Source organism: Geotrypetes seraphini, chromosome 2 (genome assembly GCF_902459505.1).
Source record: "Geotrypetes seraphini chromosome 2, aGeoSer1.1, whole genome shotgun sequence".
NCBI classification, from domain to species: Eukaryota; Metazoa; Chordata; class Amphibia; order Gymnophiona; family Dermophiidae; genus Geotrypetes; species Geotrypetes seraphini.
The window spans coordinates 469,049,147-469,064,918 of NC_047085.1; the positions used below are offsets into that span (position 1 = coordinate 469,049,147).

A 15,772-nucleotide genomic window follows, 5' to 3' on the forward strand; every position below is an offset into this window, starting at 1 on the left:
CCTCCTTCTTCCTGTGCCGGGCTGGACTAGGCTTTGAGCATTTGCGCATGCTCAAAGCCTTCTGGTCTCGCTCTCTCCGAGACCAGAAGGCTTTGAGCATGCGCAAATGCTCAAAGCCTAGTCCAGCCCGGCGCAGGAAGAAGGAGGATCTCTCTCGCACCACACCGCCCAGCCCAGCCCAACCCAACGAGGATCTTCAGACACTGGCACTGGCACTGGCACATCCTGTGCATTGGTGCTGGTGCCGGTGCCCAATCGGGTAAGAGATGTTTTGCGGTGCTGGGGGGGATGTAGGATCTCGGGGGAGGGGGGGTGACACGAGCAGGGGGGGGAATGATGCCGGTTCGCAGGGGGAATGCTGGATTCAAATGAAAAAAAAATGCTCTCTCGGGTAAGCGAGCGGGGGGGGGAGGATGCCGGTTCGGAGTAGGCAGGAGGAGGTTTTAGCATGCGCGATATACGCATGTGCGCGCTATATTATTTTTTTTTACATAAATTTGTGTTCCCCGCGCGCTATACCCGTGTGCGCGTTTTACACGGGTGCGCGGTATATGGGTGAAAATAAGGTACACTAGTATTCTATAATGACATTTATGCGTGCAATAATATCTACAGAATTCCTGTTTGGTGTGAGTCATCCCGGTGCTTACCTTTTGCCAAGCTATAGAGAATTACCCTCAAGCAGTCGCCTAAAGCTAGGTGTTTAAAGCCTATGCGCCAAGTGCAAATTCGATAAATGGCATTACAGAATAACAGTGGTAATGCCACAGTTATGAGACTAACTTTAGGTGGGAGCCCTTAAGCTAGCACAATGGCTGGTGTAAATTCTCACCCTTACCGCTGATAGTATTTTATAACTGACTTACCCAAGCCCCTCCCACAGCTACCCCTCCCCTCAGCAGTTACACGCTAAAGGAATTATGGGGGAAATTCTAGAAAGGGTGCCTACGTTAATTAAGAAATGCCATTTAAAATAGCAAAAAACCACACAGTTAAAGCGCCTACCGGCACCTAAATAATATGCGCCAGAATTGTGCCTCCATAGGTGCTTTAGGCCACCTAATGCCAATATGGGCATGGCTTATGCTGGACGTAGCGTTAGGTGGTTTAAAGCGCCTAAAAAGGCGTGATTCACAACAAAACTAGACACTGGAAATGTAGGCCTAGAAAACCAAGGCCCATATGTGAAGAAAATAAAACCAAGAGAAAAAGGAAACCGATATGGCGGAGAAAATAAATGCGAAAGAGTTGGCGTTCGTGAAACATAAAAAAAAACAAGAAGAAAAGTGCAGAAAGGATTACAGGGTGAAACTGAAAGAAACCAAGAGACAGATATGTCTGGCGAAAGCACAGGCGGAAGAACAAATAGCTAAAAATGTAAAAAAGGGAGACAAAAATTTTTTCAGATATATTAGTGAAAGGAGGAAGATAAAAAATGGAATTGCTAAACTAAAAGATGTTGGGAACCGATATATGGAGAGTGATGAGGAAAAAGCAAATGTGCTAAACAAATACTTCTGTTCTGTGTTCACAGAAGAAAATCCTGGAGAAGGACCGAGATTGTCTGGCAAAGTTACATGAGAAAATGGAGTAGATTCTGCGCCGTTCACGGAGGAGGGTGTTTATGAGCAACTTGAAAAACTGAAGGTGGACAAAGCGATGGGACCAGACGGGATCCATCCCAGGATACTAAGGGAGCTCAGGGAGGTTCTGGCGAGTCCTATTAAAAACTTGTTCAACAAATCTCTGGAGACGGGAGTGATTCCTGGGGATTGGAGGAGAGCGGATGTGGTCCCTATTCATAAAAGTGGTCACAGGGATGAAGCAGGAAACTACAGGCCGGTGAGCCTCACTTCGGTTGTTGGAAAAATAATGGAAGTGTTGCTGAAAGAAAGAATAGTGAACTTCCTAGAATCTAATGGGTTACAGGATCCAAGACAACATGGCTTTACAAAAGGTAAATCGTGCCAAACGAACCTGATTGAATTTTTTGATTGGGTGACCGGAAAGCTTTCCCTTTCAGGCAACATCTAATCAAGTCTCTATGACGATACGTCAATACATACCCGGAAACATTGTAACCACTAATATCTCAAAACGTCCGATACCTCTACTTATAAACTGAATTTAGCTTTCTGTAATGTAAAGTTATGCTATGTAAAATAATGTAATATAAAGTTATGTAAGTACTGTAAGGTAATGTAAAGTAATGCAAAGTAAATCTACGTAAAGCTATGTAAAGTAATGTATGAAAAGTTATGTAAAGTAAGGTATGCAAAGTTTGTAAAGTATTGTATTGTCATCGCCTGGAAATGACCAGCCATCTTCTAATGTAATCCGCTTAGAACCGCAAGGTACAAGCGGAATAGAAATCACTAATGTAATGTAAGAGCTGGATCAAGGACATATGCTAGATGTAATTTACTTAGATTTCAGCAAAGCCTTTGATACGGTTCCTCATAGGAGGCTCTTGAAGGGCTGAAGTTAGGATCCAAAGTGGTGAACTGGGTTAGAAACTGGCTGTTGGACAGATGCCAGAGGGTGGTGGTTAATGGTTGTCGCTTGGAGGAAGGAAAGGTGAGTAGTGGAGTCCCTCATGGTTCGGTGCTGGGGCCGATCCTGTTCAATATGTTTGTGAGTGACATTGCTGAAGGGTTAGAAAGAAAAGTTTGCCTTTTTGCAGATGATACCAAGATTTGTAACGGAGTAGACACTGAAGAGGGAGTGGAAAATATGAAAAATGATCTGCAAAAGTTAGAGGAATGGTCTAATGCTTGGCAACTAAAATTCAATGCAAAGAAATGCAGAGTAATGCATTTGGGGATTAATCAGATGGAACCATATATGCTGGGAGGTGAGAAGCTGATATGCACGGACGGGGAGAGGGACCTTGGGGTGATAGTGTCCGAAGATCTAAAGGCGAAAAAACAGTGTGACAAGGCGGTGGCTGCTGCCAGAAGGATGCTGGGCTGTATAAAGAGAGGCATAGTCAGTAGAAGGAAGAAGGTGTTGATGCCCCTGTACAGGTCATTGGTGAGGCCCCACTTGGAGTACTGTGTTCAGTTTTGGAGACCGTATCTGGTGAAGGACATAAGAAGACTTGAAGCGGTCCAGAGGAGGGCGACGAAAATGATAGGAGGCTTGCATCAGTAGACGTATGAGGAGAAACTGGAAGCCTTGAATATGTATACCCTAGAGGAAAGAGGAGATATGATTTAGACGTTCAAATACTTGAAGGATATTAATGTATAACAAAATCTTTTCCAGAGAAAGGAAAATGATAAAACCAGAGGACATAATTTGAGGTTAAGGGGTAGTAGATTCAAGAGCAATGTTAGGAAATTCTACTTTACGGAGAGGGTGGTGGATGCCTGGAATGCGCTTCCGAGAGAGGTAGTGGCGAAGAAAACGGTGACGGAGTTCAAAGAAGCATGGGATGAACACAGAGGATCTAGAATCAGAAAATAATATTAAATATTGAACTAAGGCCAGTACTGGGCAGACTTGCACGGTCTGTGTCTGTATATGGCCGTTTGGGGGAGGATAGGCTGGAGAGGGCTTCAATGGCTTGGAGGGTGTAGATGGGCTGGAGTAGGTTTTGACGGAGATTTCGGCAGTTGGAACCCAAGCACAGTACCGGGTAGAGCTTTGGAATCTTGCCCAGAAATAGATAAGAAGAAAAAATTTAAATTGAATCAGGTTGGGCAGACTGGATGGACCATTTGGGTCTTTATCTGCCGTCATCTACTATGTTACTATGTTATATTACCTATTTCCAGCACCTATCTTTCATAAATGCGCGATTCCATATAGGACACCATTGAGTGATTAACTCACGATCAGAAGCCACTTTTTAGGTGTTCGCCAATATTGACGCCCTTTAGAGAATCCGGGCCCATGCGCTAAGTTTATAGAATATTAAGTGCGGTTACACTTGTAACTACAAATTAGCATCTGTTTATTATAGCCAATTATTGATTGTTAATATCAATTAGTGCCCAATTATCAATTAAGTTACACATGTAACTGGAAATATTCTATAACCTGCACACATAATTAGGGGGTACGTGGTTTAATTCTGGTCTAAATTAAATCACTTAAACTAGTGTCTGTATTTCTCCAGTAAGAGGGCAGTTCTGTAACTGTGCACCTATATTTAGGCTCCTTTTCTATGAAAGAAAGTAGGTGCTTATTTTCTTTTGTAAAATATCAGTGTAACAGTTAAAATGCACATCTGTAATTCAGGTGGGAGCAGTTATGCTACTCATAGCGCGTGCTAATTGATTTAGCACGTGATAAACGCTAATGCGTGCATATTAGTCTATGGACGTGTTAGCGTTTAGCGCACGCTAATTCAATTAGCGCGTGCTAAGTGGTTAGCACACCTTAGTAAAAGAGGGGGTAATAGGTAAAACATGCATATAAATTATAATAGTCTGTAATTTACGCACAGAATGGAATGCCCCATCCGTACACTGCTCAGATTCTGCCCATGTGGATCCTACCATCAAAGTACCCACCATCGCCTTTAGGCATCTTTTTATAGAGTAGCACATAACTAGAATATTGGCACACATATTTGCATATATGCTGGTATTCTGGTCTGAGGAAGATTCAATGCTAACAAAAACAAAAACTGTGGATACAGATGTTCTGGAGATAATTTATTAAACACTGACATATAAAACCATAAAAATTCAATTAAAAAAGTATAATGATAAAAAATACTGTGATAAAAATCCAACCGGACCCTACACGGTCCGTGTTTCGGCGAACACGCCTTCCTCAAGGTCCAATGGTTTGCAACCTCACATATAAAGAATTGGACTGAAAACAATCTATTGTCTTTAAACTAAGCATTTTTTTTTTTTTGCTATTTCAGCTTGTCTGCGGTGTTCTTTGCTCACATGTTTAAAGACAATAGACTATTTTCAGTCCAATTCTTTATATGTGAGGTTGCAAACCATTGGACCCCTGAGGAAGGCGTGTTCGCCGAAACACGGACCGTGTAGGGTCCGGTTGGATTTTTATCACAGTATTTTTTATCATTGTACTTTTTTAATTGAATTTTTATGGTTTTATAAGTCAGTGTTTAATAAATTATCTCCAGAACATCTGTATCCACAGTTTTTGTTTTTATCGGTGGATTGTTTTCACTGTGGATCATTGGGTCTCCCCATTTTTCTTTGTTGAGCTGAGATTTAATGCTAAATCAATGCTGCAAAAATCTGAGGGAATAGTACAGTTTAGGGGGTGAAGAACTTTTTTGCATGAGAGAAGAATGGAACTTGGGTATGATAGTATGTGATGATCTTAAGGTGGCCAAACAAGTTGGAAAGGTGATGGCGAAAGGATGCTTGGGTACATAGGGAGAAGAATGGCCAGTATGAAAAAGGAGGTATTGATGCCCCTGTATAAGACTCTGATGAGACCACATTTAGAATATTGTGTACAATTCTAGAGACCACACCTTCAAAAAGATATAAACAGGATGGAGTCAGTTCAGAGGAAGGCCACTAAAATGGTGCGTGGTCTTCGTCATAAGGTGTATGGGGACAGACTTAAAGATCTCAATGCTTAGAGGAAAGGTGGGAGAGGGAAGATATAATAGAGGCGTTTAAATACCTATGTGGCATAAATACATATGAGATGAGTCTCTTTCAATTGAAAGGAAACACCAGTGAGAGGGCATAGAATGATGTTAAAAGGTGATAGGCTCAGGAGTAATCTAACTAAATAGTTTTTTACAGAAAGAGTGGAAGATGCATGGAATAGTCTCCCGGTAGAGGTGATGGAGACAAAGTCTGTGCCTGAATTCAAGAAAGCGTGGGACAGGCATGTAGGATCTCTTAGGGAGAGGAAGAGAGAGTGGATGCTACAGATGGGCAGATTGGATGGGCCATTTGGCTTTATCGGCCATCATGTTTCTATGTTCTATTTCTTCGTCTTACTTGGCACCTTAATACTGGTGCCCACGCATTTTCTAGAATTACCCCTTGAATGCATAGTTAAGTGACATGTCCTATGGATTAGATTGAACCGCAAAGTAATGGTGGAATAAAAGCCACTAATGTAATGTAATGTAATTAAATAAGAGGCACTCAAAAAAACAACAGTGCTGAAAAGAAATCCACTTGGAATGCTATTCTGTAAACGGTGCTCCAAGTTGTGTGCCATTTATAATCAAACTTTGGGCACGAGGTTTTACGCCAACTGAAACCTGGTGTAAATCTTGGTGTGGATCCCTGGCATTCAGTAACACTGCACGCATCTTTAGCGAATGCCTCTGATTCACCCCACGCCCACATCCCCTTCTGAGTTGCACATTATAAGATCTGTGTGCAGATCTTTATAGAATAATGTGTAGCAAGATACCATCACTGCCAATTAGTGCCAATAGTTGATTGTTGGCACCTACTTATTGAGACCAATTGGCTTCTTAGTTGCATGCGCGTCTCAGGATAGTGTGCCAGTTCCTGGAAATTTGCACACCATTTATATAATCTGGGGATATGGGTGTAATTCTATAAGGAGGGTGCCAAGCAGTGTAGAATGCCATGCCAACATCCCAGCCATGCCTAAATGCGATCACATGTAGTTTGAAGGTTGGTGTACACATGGGCAGAGTCTGGAGAGCATAGTGATGAGTGTACATTTTAGAATACAGGTACAAGGATCCTTTATCCAAAATTCCAAAACCCCCCAAAACTCCGAAAACTGAAATTTGGAAAAATGGCAATGAGAGCTGCAGATTCCACTCAGGGTGACAGTGAAAAACAGTTCCATAGTTTGGAACGTGTTTGAAGTGCTTGCCTTATTTTGAATTTTAAAAAATGTGGTGGCAATTTTATGGTCTTAGGATCTGGTTTTTTTCTGACTTAACATTACCATTCCAAACACTGAAAAGCTCAAAAAACTGAAATATGTCTGGTCCCAAGGATTTCAGATAAAGGATCTTGTGTACCTTTACTATAATTTACGTGTATTTTTAACAATCTAGGCATGCTGGTTTAAAGGGGAATTCATCAAGGGGTGCTAACCCTATTAGCGCACGCTAAACGCAGATGCTCATAGGAATATAATGGGCATCTTAGCGTTTAGTATGTGCTAACCCTATTAGCATGTGCTAAATCAGATAGTTTCCCCCCTTAATGGTTACGTCTAAAACAGAGGCACCTAGTTGCCCACAATGCTAGTATTCTGTAAAGGAACATAGGCAATTATTTTCCTTTAAAGAATGAACCACAGATAGGCTCACCTTTATAGAATTATCAATGGTTAAAGAGATTCTCAGCAGCACTACTGATATAGTGCAGTTGAAAATTCAAGGACACGAGACATACGATTAGTGGCTGCTACTAAACATGTAAGTCCCTTTGAAAACTGACCCATCAATTTGATTATTTATAATGAAGGCCATGCATCAATCCAAATCCAAGAGGAAACAGCACACCTGTACATTAATTAAATATTTCTTTAACTATTGTAGAAAAGGACTTGCTAATCTGTCATTAGTATCTACAATATTTGAAGCAAACATCCTCTATGACATCATATGGGTTCCAGTCTCTTCTATTACGCAAGAAAAGCAAAAAGGTTGGATCCAATTCAAGTGAAGATTCAACTTGCAAAAAAAAAAAAAAAATCCTCTATCAAAAATAGGCAATAATGACGTACTGTTATATATATTCCACTTGGAAAGACAGTTTGTAAAAGTCCTCGCTCATCAAAGCAGCCCCATAGCAACGATGCTTCTTGGAAATGTGGTAGAGAGCAAGCAAAAACTCTGAATTAGTGTCTTTGAAATAATTGTGCTATAATCTTTTCCCCACAAATTAGTTTAGTCCGACACAAATGACTTCGTAATAGGGTACCGTTGCCAGGGCGATGGATTTTTTTTTTCTGGTAGAGGTTAGTTTCTTCGGCGGGAAACAGAGCCTTGCGGTTTGTGCAGTGGACTTTTGAGGCGGTCCTCTGCGTAATAAACCGGCAGTTTGGGAAGATGACAGAGCGCCTTACGGAAAGCAGGCTCTGTTGAGTTCACACCAAGCTTCGGGTTCTTCCGTTTGGGAAGACGTTCGCTCAAATAAGCGGCCAGGGACACTACTTTCAGTTTTGTTAAAACACATGCTAAATGTTACGTTTCTGCTGTTTCTGTTCTTCTTTCCCCAGGATTACAAATTCACTTTTTGCATATTGTTAAGTAAAGAACAGCTGTGCGCTTAGCACGAGGAAAAGGTTAGTCTTCCTCCTCCTCTTCTTCCATCGCTGCTGCCGGAATTTTGTCTTGAATCCTGAAACATTCCTCAAAGAAATTTATAACCGACTTGTGCAAGTGCTGTTCCACTGCAGTGTTGCTAATATAATGACTTTCATCTGGGTATATCTGTAAAGAAAGAACATGGCGTCATCGTGGAGACATTCCGCATCAACAATTCTATCTGCAAATTGAAACGCATGGTCTACGCAGCAGTATTCTTCACAGACCGGATCATGGGCTGTGTTTAACCATGCTGAAACATCCATGCAGCCAGAGATCTGTGTCTTATCAAATCACCTCATTTAAAAGGCCTATAAACTAGGCAATAACATTTATTTGCATGATACACACACATAATCACTGGCGTAGCGAAGTGAGAGTGAGAGGCACCTGGGGCAGTGGTGCCCTCCCCTCTTCTCGTCCCCCCCATCTCCAACTTGCTGCCCGCGCCAGCATTGGCTCTCGCTCTGACATCACTTGCTAGTTGCGGGACCCAGAAGCAACATCAGAGGGGAACGCTGAGGTTGGCGCAAGCAGTAGTTTGGAGCCGCTATTCGCATCGGCGAAGAGCTAGAGGTATGGCTGGAGAAAAATGAAGGTGCATGCAGGGGAGGGGAGGCGTGGGAAGGGGCAGGAGGGGGGCAGAAAGTAGAAGAGATGCCTGTGCCCTCATCAAGATGGTGCCCAGAGCAGTCTGCCCCTCCCCTTTCTACACCACTGCACATAACACAATTAAATTACTAGAATATACATGCAGGTACGTGCCAATATTCTACTTAAGGGTGTCAGGTCAAAAGCGCGCCGGGACAAAGGCGCGCGCAGACAATTGAGCGCAGCGTGGAGGCGCGCGCCACATAAAATTACTGTTTTTAGGGCTCCGACGGGGGGGGCGTGGGGGGGGAACACCCCACTTTATTTAATAGAGATCGTGCCGCGCTGCGGGGGTGTTGTGGGGGGTTGTAACCCCCCACATTTTACTGAAAACTTCACTTTTTCCCTGTTTTTAGGGAAAAAGTTAAGTTTACAGTAAAATGTGGGGGGTTACAACCCCCCAAACCCCCCACAACGCCGGCACGATCTCTATTAAGTAAACTGGGGGGGCTCCCCAACAAAATTCCCCGTCGGAGCCCCTAAAAACAGTAATTTTCTTCGGCGCGCGCCTCTGTCTTGCGCTCAGTTGTCGGCGTGCACCTTTGTCTTTCGCGGTGTTGTCTATGAACCCTACTTAAGTGCTATTCTGTAAATATGTGCCTATTGTGTATTTTGAAGGGGGCAATAATGTAAGCAGAAGATGGGTGGGACTGAGGTGGGGCTCCCAAGTACACACAAAACGAACAGAATCCTTTGCATCTATGGAAAGTTTTCAAAGAGAAACTATGCTTTCCTTCAAAAACTACACAGGCTGTCTGAAAATGCCCCCCCCCCTTCCCCCACCGAGTGTTATTAAAACATAAGGGAAGAGGCAAGGTGTTTATCCAGGTAAACCTGCCTGGTTGAAAACTGCTTTTTTCAAGGTTGAACTAATCTTATGACCTCCCCACCTAGGACACATTTAAAACACGGTTTAGAAATGGATCTGGTAGGGGCTCATTTTCAAAGCTGTTTAGGCACACAAATTAGATAGTAAGCTTACAGTGTGAATATGAGAAAGTTCTGAGAGTCACCAGAAGATTTCAAGCTTATACATACTACTCATTTTGTAAACTGCCTTGATCTGTTTGATCCGACTGGGAATTAAACATTAAAAATTAATACTAATATTGATTTTACAACACTTCACGGCCATATTTTAAAAACTCACTTTATATTGGATTGTCAACAGTAGCAAATTCCATAAACGAAACTAGTTTCTGAATCCCTGGTCCATAATCTCTGCCTCAAATTGAAATCCTGCAACTGTACCTTGGATCCATTCTCCGCCTACCTTTTGTCTTTTCATTTCACTGGAGTTCCTTTCTACCCTAACCCTTGTTAACCGTGTCGAGCTTTGCGAATGTATAGATGATGCGGTATACAAACCCAAGGTTTAGTTTAGTTTAGAGTAACTCACTTAAGAAATTGTTTGCAGTTACTATATCAAGTGGGTAAGACTGAAATTAATGTATTTACAGGATTTAAAGAACATTTCAGCGAACTGTTTGAGAGCTACAATGGAGTACTTCAACTGTGCATTGACCACTGGAGAATATTCAGATAATGCTAAAGCTGTATTTTTGGAGGCAAGTGTGGAAATTGCTCACTAAGCAATAAGGCCCAATTTAAGGATTTGTTTCTGACAGTCTTACTGGATTATAAAGTTGCAGGGCAGAAGATATGACTTCAGATAGTAACAAAGAGAAATGCAAAAAAATGTAGAGCCTGCAATGAAAATGTAGTAATAGAGAGAGCTCTTGAGATACAGTCAAACCTCGGTTTGCGAGTAACCCTGTTTGCGAGTGTTTTGCAAGACGAGCAAAACCCTCAGCAAACTTTTGACTCGCAAACCGAGTGTTGACTCGATTTGCGAGCACCCCCCCCGATAACCGGCATCGCTTCCCCCTGCTCGCAAAGGCCCCCTACCTCCAACCGCCCCCCTCCGAGATTCTCGGCGAGAGGGAGAATAGAAGTCTTTGAGAATGCGCAGATGCATGGGTGGGATTATTACAGCTGATCATTTATGGGTGGGTTGGTCCCATATCATTGAGCTCTTATCTTAAATAAAGCTCAATAGAGTTTCAGGTATATTTGCATGAACTGAGGAAACTAAAGGATGGCAAAGGACTAAATAAATTGTTTATTTGTCATTTCCTGAAGAGGTTTCTGATCTGATCTAGCAGGGATAAAATCAGAACCAAAGTACAAATAAGAAGTAAGAAACAAGTTGGTGGTATGAGAGAAAAGTTTTGTTTTGGGAAAATAGGAAAGTGCTGGAACAATGAATTGACCTGTGGCTCATATAGAGTAAGGCCCAGTTGATGGGAAAATTCCCTTTTGTTGCTGAACTTGAACTATTTAAAAGTAGAATATTTTACATTAATAAAAACACTTGTTCCAGAAGTAGTTTTGTGACATTTGAACTCATAAACCTTGCAGTACTACCTTCTCTACTACCTCCAAACATCTGCTCGGTTTGATGCATGGGCTGGGAAACATAGGCCTGACCTTCACAAGCAAGTCAACGCCCGGCCACAGTATGCACTGTTTCAATCACATTTTTGGATGGTGGGAGTTGGTCAGTGACCACTGGCGGAGTTTGGGGGTGTTATATTTACATCCCTCCAGTGGTCATCTGGCCAGTTTGAGCACTGTTTTGGCACTTATTCGTTATTAAAACAGATTTAGCCCTAAACAATCCAAATTGTGCCCTGGACGTGTTTGATTATGGCAGAAAAATATTCAAGTCATAAGCCCGCCCTAGCCCCGCCCATACCACGCCTCCAACATGCCCCCTTGAAATTTAGATGAACTATTGATAAACTACATAGAAAACCATCTAGACAACAGGTTTCAAAAACACCAAATTGGAAGGGTTTGAGGAAAAAAACAGCCATTTGCCCCTTTATGCTACTTTTTAGTATACTAGTTGTTCTGCAAAATTTGATTTCAGGTTAGATGTAATTTGAGTAGTGTAACATCTTTTCTATCTGAATTAATTGCGTGTTTTTAATAATGATTGGCTATATACATGGTTTTTTTTATTATAAACTCTTATGTACTATATAAGGTTATATATAAGGTTTAATAACACATAAAAGATAAAATATTTGGAATATTGAGCTTTAACAGTTTTAGATACCTGAACTGAAAATATGTAGCTCAAACACAACGACTTTACAAGGCATATATGCATGTAGACATATTTATTTGTTTCTTGAAATAGTGGAAGAAGCACACGCTTACCTGCAATGTGTAATTAGCCTTTGCATTTATTAAATGTGTAATAAGATCTGCTGTATGCTGGAAATGGACTTTCTCTGCAAAAACAAAGTTTATGTCAACCAATGCATTGGAAGGACATATGAATTAAGCAAATCTTAAACTATAGCATTCTGGTCTTTTCAAAGACCTTTAAAAGATAGGCCAAAGAGTTAGTTACCGTCTGCTGTTGCATGAATGATCAAATATTTCTCTTCCTTCAATGATGTCACTCTGCGTGCTAATTTGGCCATCTGAAAAGACAAATTAAAGTGAATATCTGTTGTTGCTGCACTAAATACAGCACTTTTAAATATATGTATTAAAATAGTATCAGTTCATTTAAGTTCAAGAATAAATTATTTATGAGAGCAAGTGCAAATTGATGCTTGTGGGAAAGAGGAACCTGAACTATAGCCAGTGGCGTAGCGAGGGTAAGGGGTACCCGGAGCGGAGGTGCACATCTGTGCCCCCACCCCCACCATGCGTGTGCTCTCTTCTTCCCAACCCCCAGAACCCTCTGCACATACATCGCTAGGAGGCAGAGCTCTTTAGTATTTAAATGAGCTCTCCTAATGATGCACAAAAAGGAATCTCCCCTTGTTTCTAGTTGCTAATTACTGGCAGCTCTGGAGTTTCTGCTAATTGTTGTGCGCACACAATAGCATAAAAACAATGCAGCTTTCTGGAAGAAAGTCCCAAAACCATGACCCCCCTGATACCACCTGACACTAATCCCCTCTTCTGATCTCCCTGACCACTCCCACCACCCCAAAACAAAATCCTGGTGGTCTAGTGGGCTGGGGGAGGGTCGGGTCAGACCCTCCCAAGCTCAAGGACCCTCCACCAATGACAATGCCCCCCCACACCTTTTGATTAAATAATCAGGCAGGAGGGATGCCCACTCCCTCTTGCCTTGAAGGACTGTCTCTTCAAAATGGTGGCCCTTCTCCCTTCTGGTGCACCCTTGGATGCACTGGGAGGGGTCTAAGGTAATGATTAGTTCAGGTGCCTAAGGCTCCTCCCCTGTGGAGGGACCTTAGGCGCCTGATCCAATCAGTGCCTTAGGCTCCGACTGGCTCAGGTACCTAAGGTCCCTCCTGAGGGGAGGGGCCATAGCCACCTGAGCTAATCAGAATGCACCAGGAGGGGGAAGGGCTGCCATTTTGAAGAGACAGCCCTTTAAGGCAGCGAAAGATTAGAGAAACTGGGCCTCTTCTCCCTCGAACAGAGGAGATTGAGAGGGGACATGATCGAAACATTCAAGGTACTGAAGGGAATAGACTTAGTAGATAAGGATAGGTTGCTCACCCTCTCCAAGGTAGAGAGAACGAGAGGGCACTCTCTAAAATTGAAAGGGGATAGATTCCGGACAAACGTAAGGAAGTTCTTCTTCACCCAGAAAGTGGTAGAAAACTGGAAAGCTCTTCTGGAGTCTGTCATAGGGGAAAACACCCGCCAAGGATTCAAGACAAAGTTAGACAAGTTCCTGCTGAATCAGAATGTATGCAGGTAGGGCTAGTCTCAGTTAGGGTGCTGGACTTTGACAAGAGGGCCACCGCATGAGCAGAGTGCTGGGCACGATGGACCACTGGTCTGACCCAGCAGTGGCAATTCTTATGTTCTTATCCCTCCTGCCTTATTTTCAACAAAAGTTATGGGGAGGGGTGGCATCGGGGTTGGAGGGTCCTTGAGCTGGGGGGGGTCTGATCCGACCCAGCCCATTAGTCCACCAGAATTTTATTTTGGAGTGGTGGGAGGGGGCAGGGGGCTTGGTGTCTGGGATGTTGAGGGGCTTGTTGTCAAGGGGTCCCCGTTTTGGGGTCACGCAACTTCTTTTAACGGGCACAGCTGTGTGAGCACAACCACTGCACCCATTAAAAAAGCAGCCTTTGCCTGCCTGTTGGTTGAGCTGATTGGGGAAATCCCCAATCAGCTGAGCTGGCAGGATTTTCCCAAAGCCACGGCTCAGATGATGGTGGATTCTCCTGCCCCCGTTAGCTGTACCGGCAGGCAGGGAGAGCAGGGGCTGCTTTTTTTGACAGGGCAGCAGAAGGAGGAGAAAGCACCAGGCATAGTTCCTCCCCCCTTTTACCCATGATTTTCTGCACCAATAGCATGTATATAATTTGCATGCTATTATGCTGAGCATCGCTGGTAAAAGAAAAATCACTCTCACCATGGTATGGGAGCTTCGTATATTTAGCCCTAAGTAGGTACAAGGGAACGATGGGAAGGCGCGCGCAGCAGCAGGTCAGAGAGGAGCCGGCGCCCCCACCACAACTGGTATATTCGGCCTTCAAAGTCATGCCATCTACTAACCCTTTCTCTTCCTTAGAGATCCTGTACACTTGTTCCAGCTTTCTTAAATTCAGATACACTTTTCATTTCCACTACCTCCACTAGGAGGCCTTTTCACAAATTCACCACCCTTTTCATGAAAAAAATGTATTTCTTCAAGTTACTTCTGAGTCCGCACCCCTTTCCCCTTCATCCTATGCACCCTCATTCCAGAGTTTTATTTCAACTGAAAGAGACTTGCCTCCTGTGTGTTTCTGCCATGCAAGTATTTAAACATCTCTATTGCATCTCCCTTCTCCTGCCTCTTTTCCAGAATATACTAAACTAAAGTAAACCTTAAGTTTATATATTGCATCCTCTCCACGGAAGTGGAGCTTGGCATGGTTTACAAGAACTTAAAATATAAGAAGAGAAAGGAAAAGGTTTACATGAGCTTATATATAGAATGGAAGAGTAAGGGGGAAAATAGAATTACATGTTAGAGAAGAGCCAAGTTTTCAGTTGCTTGCGGAATAGTTGGACAGAGCTCAGGTTCTGCAACGGGATAGTAAGGTTGTTCCAGAGACCTGTGATTTTGAAGAGAAGAGATTTTCCCAGTTTACCTGCATAGAGAATACCGCGTAGAGAGGGGAAGGATAGTTTATATCTTTGGGCGGGTCTGGTGGAGTCAGGACTCGAGGAGTTAAAGGATAGTGGGATTAGGGGAGGAAAGATGCCGTGAATGATCTTAAAAGTCAGGCAGGAGCATTTGAAATGGATTCTGGAAATCACTGGGAGCCAGTGAAGATTGGACAGGAGTGGGGGAGACATGGTCAGATTTGCGTTTTGCAAAGATCAACTTGGCTGCAGTATTCTGGATCAGCTGAAAAAGCATGATTTTGCCAAGGAGTTGAGGTGGTCGTTGAGGGAGAGAGAAGAATCAATAGTGATGCCAAGGACCTTACTTGAGAACTCAAGGTGCAGAGCAGCGCCTGTGGGTAGTGCGAAGATATACAGAATCTTCTTGTTATTGGTCACTGGCACTGGGGGCCGCCGCATGAGCGGACCGCTGGGCACGATGGACCACTGCTCTGACCCAGCAGCGGCAATTCTTATGTGTACTTTTTTTTAAATATATGCAACCTTGGATAATTTTTAAAAAGGCCTTTTACATGAGTAAAACATTTAACCCCCTAAATGTACACTTTTGCAGCTACATTCAGGTGTCAGTGTCTTCGCCTCAAGCTTTACAGTGAAAGGACATACTTTGAAAATTGGCAGAAAGTGTTGTGTGTCAAAAGTGACCTTCCTTTATATCTGGACCCACTGCGGCATTTT

General features: G+C 42.9%; 1 protein-coding gene across 5 annotated transcripts in view; it reads right to left on the reverse strand.

The window, feature by feature from the left end:
• Positions 1–5,846: 5,846 nt before the first annotated feature.
• The window catches only part of DPP6 (dipeptidyl peptidase like 6), a 1,246,761-nt gene continuing 1,236,835 nt past the window's right edge, over positions 5,847–15,772 (reverse strand). For all 5 annotated transcript variants that reach the window (XM_033931638.1, XM_033931637.1, XM_033931641.1 and 2 more), the window contains 3 exons: positions 12,336–12,408; positions 12,140–12,213; positions 5,847–8,386 (listed from right to left, as the gene is read on the reverse strand). In XM_033931638.1, coding sequence (XP_033787529.1) covers positions 8,240–8,386; positions 12,140–12,213; positions 12,336–12,408 — 294 coding nt within the window. In that variant the 3' untranslated portion in view covers positions 5,847–8,239. The remainder of the gene's footprint in view (positions 8,387–12,139; positions 12,214–12,335; positions 12,409–15,772) is intronic.